Raw genomic sequence first — 21,395 nt, 5'->3', positions numbered from 1 at the left:
TCAGAGACGCTTCCAGCGAGAACAGTGGGGAGGTATCTGAAGCTCCCATAGGGAGACCCACGCCTCGCCGGAAACGGTCACGCCGTGAGTCCAGAAGGCGGGTTTCCGTTAAGGAGCTCTTATGCTGGAGACGATTCCGAAAAAAACCACTGTCGGAATCTACAAGTGACTAGGGCAGACATGTTTGAGGAGCTCTGTCACACACAGAGGTTTGTGGAGTTGCACAAACTCAGAGGGACCACGATTTTACGCACAAGCAGCTAATCATCCCATCACAGCATTCCGACAGTCCTGAGCCAGCTTTCCCGCCGGCAGAGCCGATGGAAATCGGAACAGCGCGCGCGCGCGCAGTTTCAAAGCCCAGCGAAGGGGGTAGGAAGGAGGGAAAAGGCGCCCGGAAATGCTATCTCTGCCAACAGCCAGGTCACTTTGCCAGAGTCTGCCCCCAGAGGAAGGAATGGCAAGGAATGGTGGGAGCTGTTGAGGGAGGAGTGGAAGAGATATCGGAGCAAGTAAAAGCCAACGCCTGGCTGCCACCATCGGGGCACAGCAGCCAGGCCAAAGAGCAGTGAAAGTGCCCACGCCAGAACCTCCCAAACCTGCCCTAGTGATAGAAGTGTCACTAGAGTTGCAAAACGGATACCCTCTGAAGATTAAGGCGCTGTTGGACTCAGGCAGCTCCTGCAATTTCATGAGCAAAGAGTTTGCAGCTGAGCACCAGATACAGACGATCCCTTTAAGCAACCCCCTACAGGTGACCACGATCGATGGCAGGGAGCTGTTGGGAGGGGAAGTCAGCTTGCAGACCGTCCCAATGATAATGAAGGTGGCAAGGCACACAGAACTGATAGCGTTTAATGTGGCCACCTTGGGAGGGGCTCCCATTATTTGGGGGATGAGCTGGCTGGCGTTACATGATCCACTGGTGGGCTGGCATCAGAGAGTGGTTTCCTTTGGTTCCGCACATTGCTTAGAACACTGCAGGGAGGGAAAGGGTTCAGCAGGAGCCCAAGCTACCCTAGCAGGGACGGAAGTAACGGAGAAGGTGAAGGTACCACAACAATACGCAGATCTCAGCGATGTGTTCAGCGAAAGGGAAGCTGACCAACTACCCCCGCATAGACCCTTTGATTGTCAAATCAATTTACTGCCTGGGGCGCAGCTCCCCGCAGGCAAGTTGTATGCCATGTCAGACAGAGAAATGCAGGAGTTACGAGAATTCATTGACAAGAACCTGAAGAGGGGTTTCATCAGAGAGTCAAGGGCAGTGGGAGGTAGCCCAGTGTTTTTTGTGGATAAAAAAAACACGGACAAGCCGAGACTTGTGTGTGACTTTAGGGCCTTAAACGCAGTGTCAGAACCATTGGCCTTTCCCATGCCTAGAATAGATGACATTTTGAACAGGGTGCGGAAGGGAAAGATTTTTACCAAGCTGGACCTAAGGGGGGCGTACAATCTGATACGTATAAGGAAAGGGGATGAATGGAAAACCACCATGTTCACCCCTTTGGGGGCATTTGAATATCTCGTTATGCCATTTGGATTACAAGCAGGCTCAGCGTGCTTTCAATCGCTGATGAACCACGTACTAGGGCCTTTGCTTTACAAGAATTGCGTGGCCTTCCTGGATGACGTGTTGGTGTATTCTGAGAATGAGGAGCAGCATGTGAGGGACGTCAGAGAAGTGTTGCGCAGGCTGCTAGACAACCGGCTGTGGGTGAAACTGGAGAAGTGTCAGTTTCATACCAAGGAGGTAGAGTTCCTGGGGTACCGCCTGTCAGACAAGGGATTGGCTATGGATCCCGGCAAGGTCCAGGCAGTGCTGGAATGGAAAACTCCCAAAACAAAGAAGGATGTGCAGAGGTTCCTAGGGTTTGGGAACTTTTACCGTAAGTTCATCCGAAACTTTGCCCACCTGACGGCGCCCATAACGGACTGTCTCAGCAGTAAGAAGAAATTTGTTTGGACTGAGGAGGCGGAGCGAGCTTTTGAGGAGCTAAAAAGGGCCTTCGCCTCTGAAGAACAACTTCTGCATGTGGATTTACAAAAAAAGATGAGAGTCGAAACAGACGCATCAGACAGAGCCATTGGGGCGGTGCTTCTCCTGCAGCCAGGGGGGGAGGAGTCAGAGTGGAGACCGTGTGCTTTTTTTTCACGAAAACTGAACAAATCCGAGAGGAACTACACGGTGTACGATCGAGAACTTCTTGCTATCCATGAGGCTTTTCGGAGATGGAGGCACCTGCTAATTGGCGCACAACATAAGGTGCAAGTGTGCACTGACCACAAGAACCTAGAGTATTGGAGAACGGCACGAGTGCTCAACCAACGGCAGTTGAGATGGGCCCAGGAGTTCTCCAGATTTAACTTTGAGATTTGTTATGTGCCAGGCCCAGAGAACGCTAGGGCGGACGCTCTCTCACGTAAACCTGAATATTTGGAGGGGGAGGGAGCACCCGAAGAGAGACATGTCATTCCAGAGGACCGCTGGGTGTGTGGGGCGGCATTGGTGGGGCAAAGAGAACTGGTAGAGGGAACGGAGAACGATGAATACGCACAGGACAAACTCAGGGGACTCAGGAGGGAGGGAGATAAACCCAGAGGTTTTGAGGAGAGAAACGGGGCGTTGTACTACAAGGGAGCGTTATATATACCTGAAGGAGAGTTGAGGGGGAAGGTACTCAAGCAGCTGCACGATAGCCCCACAGCGGGGCATTTTGGGCAACACAGAACCATGTGGCTGGTGACCAGGGAATTTTGGTGGCCTAAGGTCAGGGAAGACGTGCGGGAGTATGTGAGGAGTTGTGACCAATGCCAGCGAGCCAAAGGGGAAAGGCGGGCGCCGGCAGGGTTATTAGAACCGCTACCCACACCAGAAAGACCATGGGAAGCAGTGGCTATAGATTTCATGACTGATCTGCCAAGGTCCAGAGGGAAAACAGCCATCATGGTTGTGGTAGACCTGTTAACCAAAATGGCACACTTTATAGCCTGCTCGCATGCGGTCACGGCAGAAGAAACCGCTAAATTGTTTGTAGAAAATGTGTTTAGGTTGCATGGCGCCCCCTTGAGGGTGGTTTCAGACCGGGGGAAACAATTTACTTCCAGGTTCTGGAGGAAGCTCATGAGCTTACTGCATGTAGAGGTAAATTTCTCGACTGCCCGGCATCCTGAAACCAATGGGCAGGCGGAAAGAGCCAATGGCATCCTCCAACAATATTTGAGGTGTTACGTCAATGACAGAGAGAATGATTGGGTGGAGAAGTTGGCATTGGCGGAATTTGCCTACAACAATGCGGAGAACGTGTCCACGGGGATGAGCCCCTTTTTGGCAAATTACGGGTGCCATCCCAGGGCTTTCCCAGGGGGGGAAGGGGAGAGATGGAGCGTTCCAGCTGCCGAACAGTTCGTAGAAGAAATGGAAGCTATCCATCGCCAGCTCCAACTTAACTTAGACAGGGCCAAGGAGGAATATAAGAGGCAGGCAGACAAACACAGGAGAGAAGGTGAAACCATTAGGGTGGGGGACCAAGTGTGGCTGTCAACCCAAGGGTTACCCTTCAAAGGGGGTTGTAAGAAGTTAAGACCCAAAAGACTGGGCCCATTTGAAATCACACAACAGGTCAATCCAGTGGCTTTCAGACTCCGGTTACCGAACCACATGAAGCTGCACCCAGTTTTCCACAGGTCATTGCTGTCACTGTATAAAGGGGACAGAGAAGGGAGGGTCACTCGGGGACCAGCAATGGAGGAAAGGGAACAAAGCTACAATGTAGCGGAGATCCTCGATTCCAGGTGGAAGGGAGATCAAGTAGAGTATTTGGTAATGTGGGAAGGGGAACCGGAGTCGGAAAACACCTGGGTTAGGGCAGAGGATGTCAATGACGAAGTTTTAATAGAAACTTTTCATCAGAGGTTCCCACGTAAACCTCAGCCTGTAGCGAGGTTCCGGAGGGAATACTTTGCCACCACCGACGAAGAAGAGGAGTTGGAGGGGTTCACAGATTCCGAGGAGGAGGAGGATTCAGCGAGCCAGGACGGCGATCGATGGAGGGAATTGTTCGAGACGTCTGAAGATGAAGAAGATTCTTTTCGGGGTTTTACCTCTTCACCTCCCAGAGGAGAGGAAATGGGAGGGGGTGAGGGGGGCCCTGGAGGGGAGGTGGATGTCAGGGAACTGCCATCGGAGGAACAGGTGGTGGAGGGGCTCAGGGAGGAAGGAAGAGACTCAACAGCCGAAGCAGGAACCAGCAGGGGGAGGAGTGGATCTCTGAGGGAATGCGAGCAGGAGGGAGGGCTCAGAGACGCTTCCAGCGAGAACAGTGGGGAGGTATCTGAAGCTCCCATAGGGAGACCCACGCCTCGCCGGAAACGGTCACGCCGTGAGTCCAGAAGGCGGGTTTCCGTTAAGGAGCTCTTATGCTGGAGACGATTCCGAAAAAAACCACTGTCGGAATCTACAAGTGACTAGGGCAGACATGTTTGAGGAGCTCTGTCACACACAGAGGTTTGTGGAGTTGCACAAACTCAGAGGGACCACGATTTTATGCACAAGCAGCTAATCATCCCATCACAATAAGGTTAAAGTAAATTAAGATAACAAAAGGATAGAAAATGTAAAATTTAAAGTCAAATTGTGTTAAGATAAATTATAGAACAAAAATTGAGAAAGATGGAAAGGATTTGCTGAAATAGCTAATTGAATTAGAATACAAAAAAGGGAGGTGTGAGGAGGTCAATGAAACAAGTAAAGGAAAAACGAAGATATGGAAATTGGATGTGTTTTTAAATGTTTTTGCTTTTAAATGTTCCTTTTTGTTCCTCTTATTGTTTTGTTATAAACTTTTTTTATTGTGGCTTTTTTTCTTTTTTTTACTATTTTTGAAGTATTGTAACCTTTTATTGTCTTCTCTTCTCTTTTTTCTTTTTTTTCTTTTTTCTCTGTAATTTGTTAAACCTTTAATAAATATCATTAAAAAAAAAAACCAGAAGGCAAGATGAGAAAAGAAGACAGTACAGTTAATATCTTTCCCTGACTGCTCATCTCCAGTTCCCTTGCACAGCTCTGGAGAATCAATGGTTTCCCGCCCCCCAAATATCTTTAGATTACGAGTCCCTAGTGTTTATCACACACACATTCCAAGTATCTGACTATATGTGGAGTGTCCAGGGGAGATTGCTCAAGCCAGTTCTCTTGGCGCTCCTAGCACAGCAGGGTGCAGCCATCTGGGGATGGACCAATTAGTCTATTTCTGGTCTATGTCAGTTTTGCATGTGCTTATTCATAAGTCTGCCCTGTTTGTGCATTAATCTTCCCCCGCCCGCGTGCAAAGACTATTTAAATATCTATTTTGTCTTAATAGGTGGTATTCAACTGAGTTGTACTCAAAGTACTGTCTGGCTATACTGCTTTCTGAAGCAAGGTTTTGTTTTGTTTTGTTTTTTTGTTAAAGAAGTAAACTAACCATAACACTGTCTGCTTTAAAACAAACAAACAAACAAACAAACAAACAAACAAACAAACAAACAAACAAACACCAAACTAGTGATAAGTAAATTTAATTTCACAATGGATCTGGCAGTACTTATTACAGAGTAACTGCAACAGTCCAACTCCATTTAACAACATTTATGAGTGCCGCAACCCCAGAGTCGGTCACGACTGGACCTAATGGTCAGGGGTCCCTTTACCTTTACCTTTACTATGTGGATAAGTAAGTGAGGAAGGGAAGGGAAGCAGCATGTAAGTGACAATTTGTGCTCATTTTCAATATAACCCCACCCCCCCCACTGTTACACGCAATATTTATACTGGGCCTGGCTTATTCGGATAGATCGTAACACCTTCTTATTTTGCATGCACACCCTTATTTCCTTCTATGCCTGGAGAGCTTTTTTTGAGCAAAAGCATATAATGCTATCCTTCTCCTGGTACAGCTCAGTTGGTAAAGCATGAGACTCTTAATATTAGGGTTATATGTTTGAGCCCCACTTTGGGCAGAACATTCCTGCATTGCAGCAGATAGGACAGGTGTAGGCAACCTAAGGTCCGCGGGCCGGATGTGGCCCAATCGCCTTCTCAGTCCAGCCCGCAGACGGTCCAGGAATCAGTGTTTTTTTACATGAGTAGAATGTGTGCTTTTATTTAAAATGCTTCTCTGGGTTATTTGTGGGGCATAGGAATTCGTTCATCCCCCCCCCCCCCAATAATATAGTCCAGCCCACCACATGGTCTGAGGGACGGTGGACTGGCCCATGGTTGAAAAAGATTGCTGACCCCTGGGATAGGACAAGGTGACTGTTGTGGTCCCTTCCAACTCTACAATTCTATGATTCTAAAATGGTCTCATTCATGGCAACCTGCCCCAGATAGCCCATGAGGGTAGTCCAAGCCTCAGTTCAAAAGGTTCTTGATTCAATCCCCAGGATCATCAATAGGTAAGAAGTACAGGAATTGACTGTACTTCCTGCGTATCTTTACATACAAATACATTAGGCTCCAGGGTTGGAAGTTGGGCCATTGCTTTGCCCCTGCTGAGAGACTTTTTTTGGCTCCTCTCCACACACTGTTTCCACTCCAGCTGGTTTTTGGTATGCAAACTGAGTACAGTGGTACCTCGGGTTAAGAACTTAATTCGTTCCGGAGGTCCGTTCTTAACCTGAAACTGTTCTTCACCTGAAGCACCACTTTAGCTAATGGGCCTCCTGCTGCCGCCGCGCCGCTGCTGCACAATTTCTGTTCTCATCCTGAAGCAAAGTTCTTAACCCGAGGTATTATTTCTGGGTTAGGGGAGTCTGTAACCTGAAGCGTCTGTAACCTGAAGCGTATGTAACCCGAGGTACCACTGTAATTTTAAGAACTGGTGCCTGTTTGCTTTTCCCCCTCCTCTCTCACCACCACTTCCCCCCTTTGTGCCATGAGATTGTGAGGCTGAGGGCAAGGATTGTCTAAAAACAAAAAATCTGTAAAGTGCGCTGACAATCTTTTCAATTGAAAAACTGGGTAAAAAAAAATAATGTTGTAAATAAATACATTAAGTTAATTGAGACTTAATGCAGTTTGTTTGTTTTAATTAAGAACCACTTTAGAAGAGGAGTTTAGAACAGAGCATGGTGAAGGAGTAGTGGGTGCAGTACTTTGTTTCTCTGCTGTAAATGTCTTCTACTCTCTACCCTAGGACTTATATATTCTTGGAACCTCATGGTTAATATATGTAAGACACCATCGAGATGCAAGCCTGCTATTATTTAGTGAGCGTTTAAGTAACAGTATAATAACATTGCAGGATAACTTGTGATCAAGCCTAGACTGTAGCTAAGCTAATTCTTCTCTTGTTTTTCCATACACAAAATGCTAGTTTGTCGCCTCTCTTCCATTCCCAATAGAACGACCATAATAGTAAATGTTGCTGGATGTGTTCATGTTGCTTCTGTAGATACAACATGAGATTAAGCATTGTTACTATACAGTATTTGCTTTTTTTCTTAAGGGAACCTGTATGGTCACTTTACTAACAGACGTATTTCAGAAGCCAGTGCAGCTGCAGTTACTGCTGAATAAATGAATGCAGCAGACAAGAAGCAGATAAGTGCCTCCAGCAATTTGCAATAGGAGGCACCTGCAGACCTTTGCAGAAAGAACATAGGAAGCTGCCTTATACAAAACCAGACCATTGGTCCAGCTAATTATGGTCTATAATGACTGGCAGAGGTCTTCCAGGGTTTCAAGCAGGAGCTATTTCTGAAAGAAAATTTCCTTTTCATTTTTGTTCCTAGCACTGAAAAGCTTCCATGTAGTTTGTATGTAATAGTCATGTGCTTGTTTCTGCCTGGAATTAGCAGCATACTAATTTTTTTACTGCAAATAACAGCTGTTGGGAAGACTACAAGAGAGCACTTGGTAAGGAAGGGTCTGTTTTGACAAGTTCTGTTTTGAGCTGTTTTGTCAAAAATAAAAACAGTACTAGAGGAATTTGCTTTTAAAAACATTTTGCTCTTGATGTGTTGAGTGTTCTACTGTGTTCAGCTAAAACTAGATATCTGACGCTACAATGGTATGCCTGATAAGTTGTTTGCAAGGGGAGCAACAATGGATCCACAAATATAAAATATTTCACCTGGCGTCTGACCAAGTTGCGGTGTCAAATTGAATTGAGGATGGGCTTAGGCGAGTCTATAGCCACCACAATTCTGCAAACATTAATTCTGCAAATTTCAGAAGAGTAGCCCTGTTTAACCAGCTGTAGCAAAAGCAACACAGAGACCAAATGTGTCTTTAAGACACATTTATTGTGGAATAACATTTTGCAGACAATACCATGCATCATCCGTAAGAGGCTACGGTTCCTAGAGTGGTTTAACAATCAATCCCTCTTCCCAGGGAACTCTAGAAATTTTAGCTGTGTGAGGGGAATAGCTGTTCCCTAATAATTTTTTGCACCCTAAACAAACTCCGGTTCCCACAGTGCTTTGGTTGTTTAAAATGGTATTGTTATAAGAATTTTAAGGTCATATATATATAAAATAAATGTTCATAACAGAAAAGGTCCTGAACAAATTGACCTCAAATATTTCTCTGCAAGGTCAAAGTGGGAAACCTCCCCATTGTCTATTTCCTCACAAATCCTGTCCTCACAAATCCTGTCTAAAGGGCACATTCAAGATATGATCAGGGTGTGAGCCTGTGACCTGTGACCTAGATTCAGGAATTAAGTAGTTATAATAACAAAAGAGTGGCCAAAACCCAGATAATGCAATCAGGTAACTTGCCAGACAGGAGATAAACAATGCACTCAGATTTCTGTTGTAGACCGCCTTTTCTTTGATGTAGGTATGCTGTATCTGGGGTGTGGTCTTGGGCTACACCCCTTCTGTGATGTATGTATGATGTTTCTGGGGGTGGTCTTGGACTCCAGGGTGGGCAATTTAAAATGTCTATATAAGGACGGACACACCTTTGTTCTGGGTCCTCCTCCTCTCTCCTGTGTGTGGGGGAGCACCCTGTTGCAACAGTTAATAAAGATCAGGCTTACTAGCTGCTTTGCTTCTCAATATCCTCTGGTTGGTCTCTGTTATTTTCTTCTACCAACAGAGAACCTACAAAAGGACTCTATATGGGCTCTTGGTTACCCAATAAGGGAAAAGGAGCAGGTTTCTTTTTTACTTATATCAGTATGAAACTGCTTTAAATGTATAGTGCAGATGGGTTTTGGTGTTGCCTTCTGAAACAGCAGAGCTTATTGCTGAGATTACTGGGGTTTCCCGCCTACTGCAACATTTCCTGTGTATTAATTAGAAGGCATTGGAGACCCACACACCTTACATTGCTTACGGTACAACTTGATGTGGTTCTTTTCTCAGAACTGGAAAATGGGATGTGGTCCCTCCAGCACAAGCTGTGTTCCATCCTGGTGAAACAGGAGCAGAACATGGCACCAGAACCTCCTGAGACCCAGCTGCCAGCTAATGCAGTACCCATGCTGAACCTGAACCCACTGCAAAGGTTGCCAGTCCCTGAAGAGGTGAGTTTGCTGCATCATTGTTCTCTGCAATATAACAAGTTGTGGTGCAACCTATCCTCCTGCAAGCCCTTCATTCCAAATGAAAGGGCTGTTATGTGGCGGGAGATAAAATCTAGCTTTTTCTTATTTTTGTTATGACTGATTTGAAATAAGCCACTAATGGAGGAAAGGGAACAGAGGACACCTAAGGCATGTCTGGAAAGAGTGCTGACCCTCTTGCTGATAGCTTTTAGTTCATATGGAAGGCCCAAAATTAGTAGGATCTGCATGAAAGTGACCTGTGGCAAAATACAGTCTAAAATAAAATTTAAAATTCTGTAGAGTCAAACTCCTGCACCAATTGGTACCCTTTCCTAGCAGTACCTTCCTGCTTTTGTTCTAGGTTTAGCACTGCAGCGTTAAATCGGTCATGGGAGGAAACTGCCATCCAGATGATGCCCTATGATCCTACGATGAAGGACATTATAGAAATTTAAATTATTCCTTCGCTGCTTTCAGTAGTATGAGCCAGAGGGCAGCCAAACACACCCCGTGTTGAAAGCAGTGCGTTAACATGTGTCACCATCTGAAGAGGGCTCTGCCCATAAAACCATGAAATCTGGATTTTAAAGTTACCTAACTATACCACGTAACTGCCTCTCAGGCTGGCAAAGGACCTACAGTATTAGACCGCAACTGTCACTGCTGGGTGCTTTGTAAGGTCAGAGGCAGCATTAGGTTTTTCTTACATTACCTACAACAGGGGTAAGACACCTGTAGCTCCATAGATGGTGTTGGACTCCAATTCCCATCGGTCCCAGCCAACATGGCCAATTGTCAGGAATGATAGGAGCTGTAGTCCAGTACCATCGGGAAAACCATAGGTTCCCCAACCCTGGCCTGCAGTTCTTCCTGTTGTCCGGACTAAAGTGAGTGATTGCCCTGATCTGTTGCAAAGCCTAGCGTGGGTTATCTTCCTTTCACTTATGGTGGGTAAGGGAAACTGGATGCAACAAGCCAGCTACTCGAGCCAAACATATACACAAACTTCCTTCTCTGTTTACACAGCTTGAACTCCCTGGGCCTGCAAATGCAGATCCATGTGGCGCATGTGTGCATTTGACAGCCATACCAAGCTCCCTCCCTGAGCTGTGTTTACAGTATGAGGCAGTGTGAAAGATGTCTGTTTAATGTTTTGTGTGTGTGTATGTGTGTATGCCTTTGGTGGGAAAGGGATGCTGGTAAGAGGATTGCATTGGTGCAGCTGGGAACTAAGTGCTGTTCCTGTTAACTCTTCATCTCATTTGAGCAGAAGCAGCTGTTGAGTGGTCCTACAGAAGGCCCAGAGAACAGTAGAGGCTATTCTCTATCTCCAAAGGCTGTGCAAATACTCCCAGCTCAGATTACAACAGATCAAAAGAGAGGGAGAGAATGTGGAGGAAAAGTTTAAATGGATTTTTTTTAAGCAGCTTGAGAAGAGAGGAGGTAATGACAAATCTGAGTCTGTCCACAAAGTGAATGCCACCTGCGCCGTGCACCCTGGCAGCACACCTGCATGATGCTCACTCTCCCTTGGCAAAACACTCTTGTTTTGAATTGTGACTTCCCTGGAGACAACTTTATTTTTTTATAAAAGTTTTTGCTTGTCTTTGAGCAGCTGGCTTTTGGTATGCAAGCTGATAAGATGGAGAAGAAGGGGGAACTGGAGGGCTGAGAAATAATTCTCATCAAAGCAAGAAGGATTATGGCTGTAGTCACAGGGCATGCTGGTATTCACTATAAGTTTTGTTTCAGGGCAGGTTAGCTACCAACTGACCTGCACCTTCTGCACTCTTACCATGCATTTAGAAGGCTCCATAGCTCAATGATAGCTCAAAAGGCTTTTCATGGACAATACGCAACTGCTGAAAAAGTCCGGCCTCTAATGGCTGGAGAGGTGGCAAGCGCCCAAAACAGAGGAGGCAACAGGCAGGCAAGGAACCAGCCTGGAAGTCCAGAGGGATACTCTAGTGCAGGGTCCTCCCATTAGTCCCAGCCAGCGTGGTCAGGCTTAATGGGAACTATAGTTCAGCAACATCTGGAGGGCCACAAGTTCCCCAGCTCTGGCCTTCAGTCTTTATAGCTGTCTGCTACAAAATCAAAGGTGACCCTGGCCTTTGGGTTAACTTCTTTTCAAGCTGTGCAGAATGAGGGAAAATAACACATACAGCAAGCGTGGGATTGGCCCTTCAGAATCACATGATTTTTCCAGAGAATTCTGGTCCTTGGTAGCTGCATCCCAGGTCAAATTGCCTGCCATTTTCTCTTCTGACCAGAGGCCCAGATGGTGCAAGGAGCAGAGTATCAATGCCTGACCTTCATGGTTCCTGGGTTGAATGCCACAGTGTCTAATAATTCGAGTCCCTGCATCTGAGGATTTCTTCTGTCCATTGTGGTACTCACAGGATCTGCTGCTCTCTGTGTCTACCCGTGGCACAGAATTACATCATTGGAAAAAGAAGTGCAGGCCTCAGTTGCACCCAGAAGGGTGTCAGAAATCACACCATACCTGTGCAGAGCTGTATGGTCTCAGAATGAACCCACCTATTCATTCATTCATTCCTTCATTCCTATGGTTTCTTACCTGCCTCTCATCATAAAGTCCCAGGACAGGTAACAATAAAATATACAATTATAGGTAAAGGTAAAGGGACCGACTCTGGGGTTGCAGCGCTCATCTCGCTTTATTGGCCGAGGGAGCTGGCGTACAGCTTCTGGGTCATGTGGCCAGCATGACTAAGCTGCTTCTGGCGAACCAGAGCAGCGCATGGAAACGCCGTTTACCTTCCCACTGGAGCAGTACCTATTTATCTACTTGCACTTTGACGTGCTTTCGAACTGCTAGATTGGCAGGAGCAGGGACCAAGCAACGGGAGCTCACCCTGTCGTGGGAATTCGAACTGCCAACCTTCTGATTGGCAAGTCCTAGGCTCTGTGGTTTAACCCACAGCGCCACCTGTGTCCCTTTCTATACAATTATAGAAGTGACTAAAACCATTACAATTATAAAACCTGTAAAACTGACCCCAAATGGAGCAGAATGATATACATTCAGCAAAAGAGGTGTGTCCTGCATAAAAAAAAGCCTTAACTATCAAAGGCCAGAATAAATGATAAGAAGCAAATGATGGGTTGCAGTATGATGTTTTGCACCTTGTGAGTCTACATTGCATGGTAAAGCAACCTCTTAATCTGCAGGGTAGAGTCATGCAAGAATTGCCTTTGCAAAACCAAAATGTTGCATTCTGTATTCTTTCATACAGGCTCCCATAGAAATGACGCCCCAGCCTATAATCAAAGCTGAACCCAGAGAGGTGAACCAATTTCTAAATGTACCAACAGGTAAGAAAATAGTTACAAGTTGCTTTCATCAGCCCTCCAGCCTCATTAATTTAAAAAACTATCTTTTGCAGAGTGGATCCTCCACCAACCCATTTGCACAAGCTTCTAAAGCATCTCTCTCTCCTCCCCCAGCCCACAAAGGTTACTATGAGTGATGTCAGCTGTGGATGTGTGGGATTCGCTTGTAATCCGCTGATGCTGCTAAACTAACCTAATGAGATTGCAAGAAGCAATTGTTAACAGGGCACAAGTACTTGAGTTCTCTGAGTATTAGTGATTTCATGAGTCTTGTGCCTGTGTGTACTTTCTCCAACTAGCAGTGCTATGCCTCTCTTAGTGGGCTTTCTCATAGTCGCATGGCACTGACTAAACAGTGTACCTGTGAAATGCAAATGCCAGTGTGCCTGGAGCTTGGGAAAACCTTTAGCTGGCTGTGAAACCCGAGACACCAATGCTGTTTCTCAGCAGGCTGCTTATTGTTTGGGGTGAGTAGCTCACCAAGAGAAAGGGTATACAACCCCTTGCTAAACAAAACAACTATTTTTAAAAAAACAAAATGTATATACTACTGAATTGAAATAACACCTCTAAGTGGTTTACAAAGCCACATTAAAATTATCAATAGAAGACAGCTAAAAACAGGTGTTAAAAACATTCAAAGGATAATTGAAATCAACAGCAAGCAAAAACAGATTAAAATACATGTCTAAATAAACTTGCCTAAACAAAAATGTTTTAAACAGGTGCTGAACAGAGAAATAGTTCTTCACAATACATAGATTATGGGGTTTGCTACCACAAGATGTAGTGATGACCGTTGGCTTTGATGACTTTAGAAAAGGATTAGGCAAATCAAGGCAGCAAAGGCTAGCAATGGTTATTAAATCATGACAGCTATAGTCTGTATTGGGGATGGGGGACCTTTAGCCCTCCAGATGTTGTTGGACTCCAACTTCTACTGGAGTCAGTGGGAGCTGGAGTCCAACCACATCTGGAGGGCTACAGGTTCCCCAGGTTCTGTATTCTGTCTCTGGGATCAGAGTCGCTATGCCTCTGAACAGCAGCCCTGCTTCTGGGCTTCCCATAGGCATCTGGTTGAACACTCTGAGAAGCGGAATGCCGGAACAGAGGGGCCTTTGGTCTGAACCAGCAGGGCTTGTCTTACAATCAGACATTTTGAGGGTTTTTTGTTTCATTTTGTATAGGACATTTAGTGGCAAGCCATTAGAAGGATAATAGTGTATGGTGCCAGTTCTCATGCGTCTGGTATCACTGTAAAGGATCTCAGTTTTGTTTCCAGAAGGGTAATGACATCAAGAATGCAGCTTGGCAGTCATTAGCACACCACAGAGGGGTCTGCTCAGAACAAATGAGCACATTTATTTATTTGCTCTAAAATGTAATATCCTCCCCCTAGGCACTAAGCATTCATATTCAAGTAAGCAAGCAATGCTTCACACTAAATATTAGGCCCTCTTAAATGCTCAGCTCATTATTTACCCTCACAAAACAGGCGTCTTTTGAAATGTGACTTTTAGCAAGCTCAGCATCTTCCATCAGCAGTCCATTAAATAAGGAGGAGAGGCAGCATCTGACAAATCCAGGTTCTGGCCGAAGGTACAAGGGGAGTATGTTTCAGGAGACTTCTTGTTGGGACAACTCTCATGATAGGAAAGGAGCAATTGAAGAATATAACTTGTCCAAAAGAATGGGGGGTGGGGAGTGACTGTCACACAATGGAATTCATGATCTCATGTAAAGTTAAAGATGAGCGTGTTCACCTTGGGCTTCAGAAAAACTGGTTGAAATAGGCTTTAATGGGTAAGAATTTATGACTAGAGATACCAGGGGGGAAAGGATGCCAGGATGGGTGGGAGTTCCTAAAGATGGAGTTGATAAGGCTACAAATTATTCCAGTGGTAGGCATCTTAAAAAGACACTGCGACAGCACAAAAAGCTTACTGCAGAGATGAAAATAAAAAAGGACATGCATAAGCAATGGGAAGAGGAACAGGCCACCAAGGATGAGCAGCTCAGATTTGTAAAGACGGCGTCAGGAAAGCTAAAGGCTGGCAAGCGAGGCTAAGAGCAGCAAAATGGAGCAGTTCTGCAGTGGAACCAATTACTCAGAGGAGCTAGAAAGCCATCCGTATGCTCTACATCCCCAAACATTACAGAACAAAGAGTGGTTTTTCCCTACCCCCTCCATTCCTTTCCTTGATTCATTTCCCCCTTTATCTGGGTTTGAATTCAGATATCCATCTTACGGAATTTGGTGAATTGATTTGTGCATCACTGATGGAACAGTATGAATGAATGGCAATCACAACAAATCATCATCAAGAATCCAGTTATTTTGGTGCTTAGTCCAAGTGGCTCAAGCTTGCACCCCAGACCAAAGATTTACTGCTGTCTCAAGATAATCAAAGTTTGCTTGCATTGATAGAATCATAGAGCTCACAGTACCACATGAAAACAAGTCCAAACCACTGCACAAAGATAGGAATATTAATCTATCAGCCCCTTGTCAAATTGCACCATACAATACAGATCACAACATGCCCTGTGCATAGTGGTGTGCACAGAACAATTTGCTTCAGATGAATCAAGCAAATGAGCCAAGCTGCATATTATATCAAAAGGCAACATATCTCAAATAATTATTTCTCATTTAGGACCTTGATGTGCGCAACACCAAATATTCATATGAAGGCCACCATATTATATTAAGTCATGGCATTGAGCCATCTATACCATTTATGTTTACTTGGCTGGCAGCAGCTCTCCAAGATCTTGCTGGAAGTCTGTCTTTGTATGGGAGCACCTTTCAGCTGGTGATGCCAGGAACTGAACCTGGGACCTATTGCATAGGAGATAATAAAATATCCACCCCACTATTTAGCTCAAACCTCTCATGAGCCTTAATACACCGTTAATGCACCAAGTTACAGGGAATCAGGCAGAGGGCCTTCTTGGTAGTGGCACCCACCCTTTGGAACACCCTCCCACCAGATGTCAAAGAGAACAACAACTACCAGACTTTTAGAAGACATCTGAAGGCAGCCCTGTTTCAGGAAGCTTTTAATGTTTGATGTATTACGGTATTTTAATGTTTAATGTAGTCCTCCTAGCTTAATTTATTCCTGCTTTATTTAAAAATCTGTGTTCAGTGAAATATTTTAGTGGTGGTGTCTTCATGTAATCTTCCTTGTTTTTTTAGGGTCATGGGTTCAATCCCTACGTTGGGCAAAAGATTCCTGCACTGCAGGGGGTTAAACTAGATGACCCTCGCAGTCTCTTTCACACTTATAATTCTATGATTCTCCTAATATGCGTTGTCTCTTTCTTACTGCCTTGTTGTTCCCAGAACAGTTCTATGTCTCAATGTCACCCAAAAACACTCCTTTGTTCCCACTCTTCTCCCATCAAATACTTTCTCTCCTTCGCTGTCCATGACTCAGTGGGCTGTTACTGTCTGTTAACCTCTGCTTTGTATCTCCTGCATTAGATGACCTGGTGCAGATGCCACCGACTCCTCCCAGCAGCCATGGCAGTGACAGTGACGGATCTCAGAGCCCAAGATCCCTCCCTCCCTCCAGCCCAGTCCGCCCTACTGCACGCTCCTCCACAGCAATCTCTTCTTCTCCTCTCCTCACAGCACCACATGTAAGCAGGGAGCTCCTGTCGTGAATCATAAGGCATCTCCCGGCTCGGAGCACAAGGTTCAGGGTGGCTTTTGGCAGTGACCCCCTAATAAGGTGCACAACGGGAATGTGTGACGGGTCTTGTAACAAGGATGGAGGAGAAAATAAAATGGTTTGCATTTTAAGTGTGAACTTTCCTAATTTGCACTTTCTGAACCAACGCACAAACAGAAATGCGTCTGCCCTTCGAAATTCACACTCCTCAGAATTTTGTAATGGGAGTTCTCCCAACAAAATATGCATTTTAAAAATTGTGCATAGTAGTTAAAATATTGTGCAAAAAATCAAGAAAATTTGCTTGCAGAAATGCATATACAGTGGTACCTCTAGTTACGGACTCGATCCATTCCGGGGTGCCATTTGCACTCCGAAAAGTCCATAACTAGAGTGCCGCTTCTGCGTACACACGCGGCACAATAGAGTGCTTCTGCTCATTTATGAAGCACACAGACCGCTTCTGCGCACGCACGTGTGGCAAAACCCAGAAGTATACACTTCCAGGTTTGCTGCGTTTGCAAGCTGAAAAGACGCAACATGAACCTAACACAACACGACGTATGACTGTAGTAGACAAAAGTACTTTTAAAAGCACACAAAAAAATTGTATGATTTTTTGTGCAAAATGTTTTTTTTTAATTGCAAACTAATGTAGAAATGGGGTAAGCTGGACTTAAGATTGAAAAAATAAGAAAGTGAAATTGGCAGATTCATCCATCAGCATGATGCTGAAATAATCCATAACTACTGGCAAAGGAGCTATTTTAAGGCACTTACTTATTATTCATATTCATTTCATTTCTATATCGCTTTATATCTTTAAGGGGGGAAATCGTGAAGTGGTTTACAATATTAAACATTAAAACATCAAATAAAACATAACAGAATAAAACAAAACAGAAAAAAGTTAAACATAAAGTATACATTCAAAGCAACATAATTGACAGGAAACTAAAATCTTACCATAAAGATTTCAAAATGAAACATTACAATGGAGGTAAAGTATAGAATGCACATTTAACGCAGTAAAAAAAAATTTAAAATATCTAAAACATTTCTAAAGAAAATGTTACTAAAGTAAGTCAAATATAAAATGCATATTTAAAACAGCATAGTTAGCAAGAGAGTAAAATATTGTCATAAACATAGAACATATCTGCCCCAGTTGCTGCCTATCCTGCCAATCCTGGTTCATGGCAGGCAGCGTCTGTGGAAGCTCAGGCTCCATGATCCAGCTCTGTGCTAGGAGACAGGCAGGAGGCATTTACACTGACCTCTGCCACATGCATGGGGGATTTTTTTGTTGCCTTAGATTTTACAGTTCTCAGATTGCCTGGAGAGTTGGAGTTTCACGATGCAAAGCCATCAATGTAACTTGTAGTTAGGCCTCTTGGGTTGTGGTAATGAGGAATGCTGCTCCCCCCGCAAAAAAGCGGTATATCAACCCCAAATTTCAAGCGGTACAATAGTGACTTTTGGGGCAAGGTCCTTCTTTTTGCCGGAGAAAGTTAGGGATGGGATTGTTGATATGAATTCTGAAAATGTTGCTGCTTTTCCTTTTCACTTACAGAAATTACAAGGGACCTCGGGACCCCTGCTCCTAACCGAGGAGGAGAAGCGTACCCTGATTGCTGAGGGCTATCCCATCCCAACCAAGCTGCCTCTCACCAAAGCAGAGGAGAAAGCACTGAAAAGAGTTAGACGAAAGATCAAGAACAAGGTCGATAATTCCACTGAATTGGGAAAAATCAGGAGTGTGTGTGTGTGTGTTTGATTAATGTGATCATCCTTCTTTAACTTGCTGCCTCATCTGAGGTTCTCCGGCTAAAATTAAATCTGTGTAGTGATAGGGCTTTGAATGCTGCCATAAGCTTTCTAGATCTAGAACTTGAAGAAGTTCTTTTTAAAAATAACCATCAAGGGCATTTTCAACATCGCAGTTTTTGATGAGAAGGATGATTTATTTAGTTGTTCATTCTTGCTCAGGGGGACAGGGCCCTGCCCTGCTGAGCTTACAATCTAAAAATTGACACGAGGGCAACAGCAGATAAAGGGAAGGGAAATAGAAGCTGAGGTAAATTGGGAATTAGTATGCAGTTGTTTCTATTACAAGGTCTTTGCCTTAATCATGAACATCATAATATTGGGACAGGAGACAATATATCCCTTTGCAAGTCAAGACAAGGGCCTGTTTCGCACACCACACTAAGCTGAACTGTGGCTTAGCATGAGCAAGCAGACTTTCAGCGAGGAAATGGCAGCTTTTTCACTCTTTCCTAGTCATTCTGCTGCTGTACCATGCTGAGCTAAGCCATAGTTTACCAGTAGTCTACCATGTTGTTGAAGCCCAGGCTCATGGTTTAGCTCTCGCCAAACTAACCACAGCTATAACTAAGGTTTGTCCTATGGTCTGTGCTTTTTTGTGAGAGCTAAAACACGGGCGTGAGTTTGTATGACATGCTAAGGCAAACAATGACTTATCTCAGCATGGCACAGCAGCAAAGGAAGCTGGAAGGAGCAAAGCTGCTGCAATCTGCGCTTTGGGAGTCATCATGCTTAATTGTTTATTTGTCCTCTTGTCCCAATATTATGATTTTCATGACTAAGACTCAGCCCATATAACTGAAAGAACCTCCTCTCCTGGAGCCTTGTGTTTGCACTGAGCCACGGTTTGGCCTAGTGTGATGACAGCACGTGGGCCTTCTAGCTGGAGAATTTGGAAAACTAGACACCCCTTCTTTCCCCTCTCCCCCCCTACATTCCTTTATTAATATATTTAAAAATCTTTGAAGATCAGTATAAATGCACCATTCCATCAAAACTGCTTGCAGCATACTACCCATTCCCTTGTAACTTTGTGAGCATAATGGGCCTCTTGAGTGGTCAGTCTCATCAGCTAATTGCCCAGAAAGAGTTGTTTCTCACCCAGGTGAATGAGCAAGCAAATGTCTGTGGAGTGATATGAAATACTAACGGTGGATCCCCACACAGTGTAAGTTCCCATATTACGAGCCCACAGTATGCATTAGTCACCTGTTGTGACTCAGACAAAAATACATCCCACTTGGCCCAAGTGATTCAGCCACTTTGGGAAATTCTGATCCACAAAGAAGTTAAGTCATAGCCCTTGCTTGTAAGTTGGTTTGCATTCTGATCATAACATTTGATTCAGCAACATGTAAGTGTTTAAAACAGGATAGGGTGACCTCAAAAAACACTGTATCATGGCGTCTCAGGCAAGGTATCTTGGAGCAAATGTTTAGGGACAGGGCGCCAGTCCTATTAAAGTAAATAGCACAAGGAGAATGGTTCAAGTTCAATAACATTAATGTGGGCTGTCAGTTCAGTTTAATAGATCATATATGAAGTTGCCCTCCACTGAGTCAGTGTATTGCTCCATTTAGCCCAGTAATGCTTACTCTGGCTGTCAGGAGATCACCAGCCCTGATAGAGGCATAATGTTTCAGCTGGAAATTTCAGGAACTGAGTCTGGGAACTTTGGTGTGCAAATCATGAGCTTAGCCACACAAACACATGAAGATCCTTTGCATACACCATCAGATCATTAGCCCACCTAGCTCTGCGCTCTGCTAGGGACAACCATCCAGGGTCTCAAGCAGAGGATTTTATTTATTACAGGGGATTGAATTTGTAACCGTATGCAGGCAAAGTGTGTGTACTCTACCTCTAGCCTTCCCAGATTGTGACACAGCAGCCAAATTAGGGCTGATCAGCTGGGCTGATCAACTGGACAGAGTAGGAAACCTGAAGAGCACACCATACTTTTTAATGCATCTTTTCTTGGAAGACCTTCTGATTATGATTATGAAAATAGGCAATCGGGATATAAATTAATAAATTAATTGTTGTCGTGTGCATCTCCTCATGACCACAGTGGGCAAGTGACATAGAAGGAGCACAGAAAGCAGAAGTCCAGCTCACATGCAGTTCCCATTTCAGCTGGCGCAAGAACATGCGAAAGTGCTCTGGGGAGTTATGTAGTGACAGGAGGCCTGCCTCAGGGCCAAACTAGATATGACACAGAAAATCTATTTACAGGTTATCTTCTATATATGTGTGTGTGTGTGTGTGTGTGTGTGTGTGTGTACGCACACATACACACACACAATTTTTAATTTAAAAGAACAGCAGGGTTCTTATGTGAGATTGGGGCTGTGATGCTGGGAGAGGGGTTTTTAACTCTTTCCTCCCTTGCCATTCCCCCAATTTATATCACACACAAGGTAACCATTGAAGGTTTTGTCCAGCAAAGGGAACAGCGCCTTGATGTGGGGTAGAAAGGGTTAACTCTCCCAAGTACTGTGACCCTGATCCAAATTGGGCTTCTCCGTGGCTGCTTTTAAATTCTAAAAAAAAACAATGAAATGTGGGTGATGCTGTTCACATAGCATTTAGTTTGACTTTGACCCCTTAGAACAGCCTTTCCTACCCAAGTACTTCCTAGATAATTATTATTATTGGAAGTTTTTAATGTTTAATGCTGTATTGTGTTTTTAATATTTGATTGGAAGCCGCCCAGAGTGGCTGGGGAAACCCAGCCAGATGGGTGTTGGGAATACTGCCAGGGAGATATAGTCCATCATGGCCCCAAGCCGGCTGCCGGACGTCCATTGATCTCCCATAGACAGGCAGATCCAGCAGTTAGCGACACGAAGCCTCAGAAATAGATTGCCACATTCTAGGCTTGTGCACACTGTTTATCAGCAGAAAACACAGCCAGAAAAGCTGCACCGCAGAAGAGCATATCTACAGACTTTATTTAGCGTTGAACAGAACAAAGGAAAACATGACC

At 44.7% G+C, this 21,395-nt stretch overlaps 1 protein-coding gene across 1 annotated transcript in view; it reads left to right on the top strand.

Moving 5' to 3' along the window:
* Positions 1 to 21,395, top strand: part of CREB3L1 (cAMP responsive element binding protein 3 like 1) — an 86,663-nt gene that overhangs the window by 52,150 nt on the left and 13,118 nt on the right. Inside the window, exons 3-6 of the mRNA XM_081165308.1 lie at positions 9,361 to 9,521; positions 12,803 to 12,881; positions 16,390 to 16,547; positions 18,153 to 18,302. Of these exons, the coding sequence (XP_081021434.1) occupies positions 9,361 to 9,521; positions 12,803 to 12,881; positions 16,390 to 16,547; positions 18,153 to 18,302 (548 nt within the window). The remainder of the gene's footprint in view (positions 1 to 9,360; positions 9,522 to 12,802; positions 12,882 to 16,389; positions 16,548 to 18,152; positions 18,303 to 21,395) is intronic.

Source organism: Podarcis bocagei, assembly GCF_964188305.1.
Source record: "Podarcis bocagei genome assembly, chromosome: 1".
Taxonomy (NCBI): domain Eukaryota; kingdom Metazoa; phylum Chordata; class Lepidosauria; order Squamata; family Lacertidae; genus Podarcis; species Podarcis bocagei.
Note: the sequence above shows the minus strand (reverse complement) of the source record. Positions and strands in the feature narration are given on the sequence as shown.